The sequence below is a fragment of the Gossypium arboreum genome, chromosome 9, assembly GCF_025698485.1.
Source record: "Gossypium arboreum isolate Shixiya-1 chromosome 9, ASM2569848v2, whole genome shotgun sequence".
Taxonomy (NCBI): domain Eukaryota; kingdom Viridiplantae; phylum Streptophyta; class Magnoliopsida; order Malvales; family Malvaceae; genus Gossypium; species Gossypium arboreum.
In genome coordinates, this window is record NC_069078.1 from 77,023,741 (window position 1) to 77,026,417 (window position 2,677).

The 2,677-nt window shown below is 34.9% G+C and overlaps 1 protein-coding gene across 1 annotated transcript; it reads left to right on the forward strand.

Annotated features, from left to right (window-relative positions):
- Positions 1–300: 300 nt before the first annotated feature.
- On the forward strand, positions 301–2,677 carry LOC108457416 (protein LEAD-SENSITIVE 1). Its single transcript, XM_017756467.2, has 3 exons — positions 301–516; positions 629–702; positions 1,828–2,677. Exons 1-3 carry the CDS (start codon positions 497–499, stop codon positions 2,499–2,501), a joined length of 768 nt encoding a protein of 255 aa, XP_017611956.1. The 5' UTR covers positions 301–496; the 3' UTR covers positions 2,502–2,677.

Sequence of the window (2,677 nt, forward strand, 5' to 3'; positions counted from 1 at the left end):
ATAAAAAGTCCTTTAACTATTAATTTTAACTGTTAAAACTAATGATTCTTAATTTTTTCAATTAAAGCCATCACGTGTCGTAACGCAGCATGACATGAGACGAAAAATGATGCATTTTGACAATTTTAGTATCAAATTGAGTATAAAAAAATACAGAAGCTTAATTATTTTTTGAAAAATTTTTAAATTTTTTTTAATGCATTTTAAAAGTTTTAAGTATGAAATTGAGTAAAAGAGAATAGAGCTTAATAATATTTTTTTATAAAATGTTTGATTACTTTTTACACTTAAGCGAAAAGAATTTTATTAGTAGTTAAGGGATAGACGCTTTAAAATTAAATATAATATCTTAACGATTATTACACGCAAATCTAGTTTACGGGAATTCGGATAAAAAGGGAAAAACGATACTTAAAAAGCAAAGCAGGAAGAAGAAGACGAACCGGATTTTCAGAATTACAATCTCCAGATCTGGTTTTACCAAAAAAGGAAAAGTATGGGACTGCTTTCTAACAGGTTCTTTTTATCTTCTTTTGCAGTTCATCTGTTTTTGTTTTTTTAAAGATTGGTATGCTGAACTGATTCAAAATCATTTTGCTTCTTTCTTGTTAACAAATGGGTAAAACAGAATTGATAAGAAGAGCCTGAATCCAGGGGATCACATTTATTCATGGAGGACTGCTTATATTTATGCCCATCACGGTTCTTTACTTACTTCCACCCTTTCCTTTTTTGGGGAATAGTTTGCATTTCTATTTGTGGATGTGGGTTTGAATTGAATTTTAAGCATGATCTGATGGTTAAGGAAGTATATGTTACTTTTGAGAAAAGCTCAATTTTTTTCCTTCTGTGTTTGGCCAATTTTTGGCGTTTGAAAAGCACTGTTTCTATGCTTTTATCTCAGAAGATCCTTTCCTCTTGAAAACCTATATTTTATTAGTTAAGCAGGAGGACCATTCTATAATATGCTTAGCCTCATTAGGTACTCTGGTATCCATCCTATATCGTATAACCGTAATTAAAGAACTGTATAGTTTCAATGATTTTGCTTAACCCATGGCACTTTCTATTTTTATAATGGACGTTCTATGAAATGCAATAACTGGTAACATTATTTATCATTTTCAATGCATTTTGTTAAAGATATTACCGTATATTGTGACCTTAAGAGTGACTTCAGCACATTTGTTACCAAATCCTATTTTAAATGTAAGTGGCAGTGCATTATCCGCATTTAGTTGTATTTAAGAACTTCAACTCTTGGCCTAATGGCACTGGATGTTTACCCTAAAAACCCACATCATGGGTTCAAATCATAGGGGCAGCCTTGTTTATGGTATGTGAGTTGGTAATGATTTGCTTTTGTCAGGGTGTGTGAATCAATTGCAAATCTAATATATATTTATATTTATATGAATAGAATTGGTTAGTTTTTCTACCTTCTATAAATAGTTTTGCATTTGCAGCAATGCTCTAACGAACTACTTTATTAAGAAGCTCTTTGTATATAGAGAAGAGTGACCAGATTGAATTATCTGTTTCATGGTTCTTGTAATTTTGAGTTTGAGATCGGGTATTGCAAAATAGGAGATGTTGGAATGCATTTGGAGGTTAGAAATGATACGTATGAGTTCAGAATGGTAAATATTTTGCTATTATAGAGATTATGATACGAATTCAGAATGGTATATATTTTTCTGTTATCGAGTATGTTTTCGGATTATCTATTGGAGAGTTATGTGTTTACCTTTATGTTTTTCATTTTCCAGTTATACTTTGCTGGAATTATTCTAATAATTGTATCTTTTTCCTTGTGTATGAGGACAGGCATCTATGTTGGAAACAATACGGTCATCCATTTTACAAGACGTGGCCAAGAAGTTGGTACAGGAACTGTGCTTGATCTCATCCTGGTAAGCTCTGGACCAGCTCAATCTCAACTGCATTGCCCTACCTGCACTCCACCTGAAGAAGGTAATGGTGTTGTTTCCTCGTGCTTGGACTGCTTCCTTGCTGGTGGAATATTGTATCGTTTCGAGTATGCAGTCACCCCTGCTCTCTTTATTGCAAAAGCAAGAGGTGGAACCTGCACTCTTGCAGTCTCCGATTCGGATGATTTAGTGGTTCATCGAGCAAAATACTTGCTCGAAAATGGATTTGGTTGCTATAATGTATTCAAGAACAACTGTGAGGATTTTGCGATCTATTGCAAAACTGGGCTGCTTGTTCTGGATCATTCGGTTGGACGAAGTGGTCAAGCAATATCTATTGTAGGAGGCCCTCTCGCAGCTGTGTTGTCAACTCCATTACGCCTTGTTACTACAAACATTTATGGCATGGCAGCTACAGCAGTTGGGATGTACTGTGCAAGTCGATATGCAGCTGACATCGGCATAAGGATGGATGCAGTGAAAGTTCCAGTGGAGGATCTTACGAGAAGACTGGCAACCGGCTTGCTTCAGGTGATTGAACCTCAACCTTTGGCAGCCACTGCTCATTAGCATCTTGTTGCTCCAAGTTTTTAATCCGGTGAAACTCTGATCTTTCAAACGCGTTGTGAGGATTTCCAGATTTTTCATTTGCTGTTTGCATCTTTATTATTAAGATGGTGGTTTGCTTGATAAAGTTGGCTTTTTTTATGCCCTTGATATGGAGTTAATGATTTGTGCAACAATAA

Excerpts from the sequence above, each read along its gene's own strand:
- LOC108457416 (XM_017756467.2), top strand. The coding sequence starts at position 497 with ATGGGACTGCTTTCTAACAG. Across the intron at positions 517-628 it reads ATGGGACTGCTTTCTAACAG|AATTGATAAGAAGAGCCTGA; the intron begins GTTCTTTTTATC and ends TGGGTAAAACAG. Across the intron at positions 703-1,827 it reads TTATATTTATGCCCATCACG|GCATCTATGTTGGAAACAAT; the intron begins GTTCTTTACTTA and ends GTATGAGGACAG.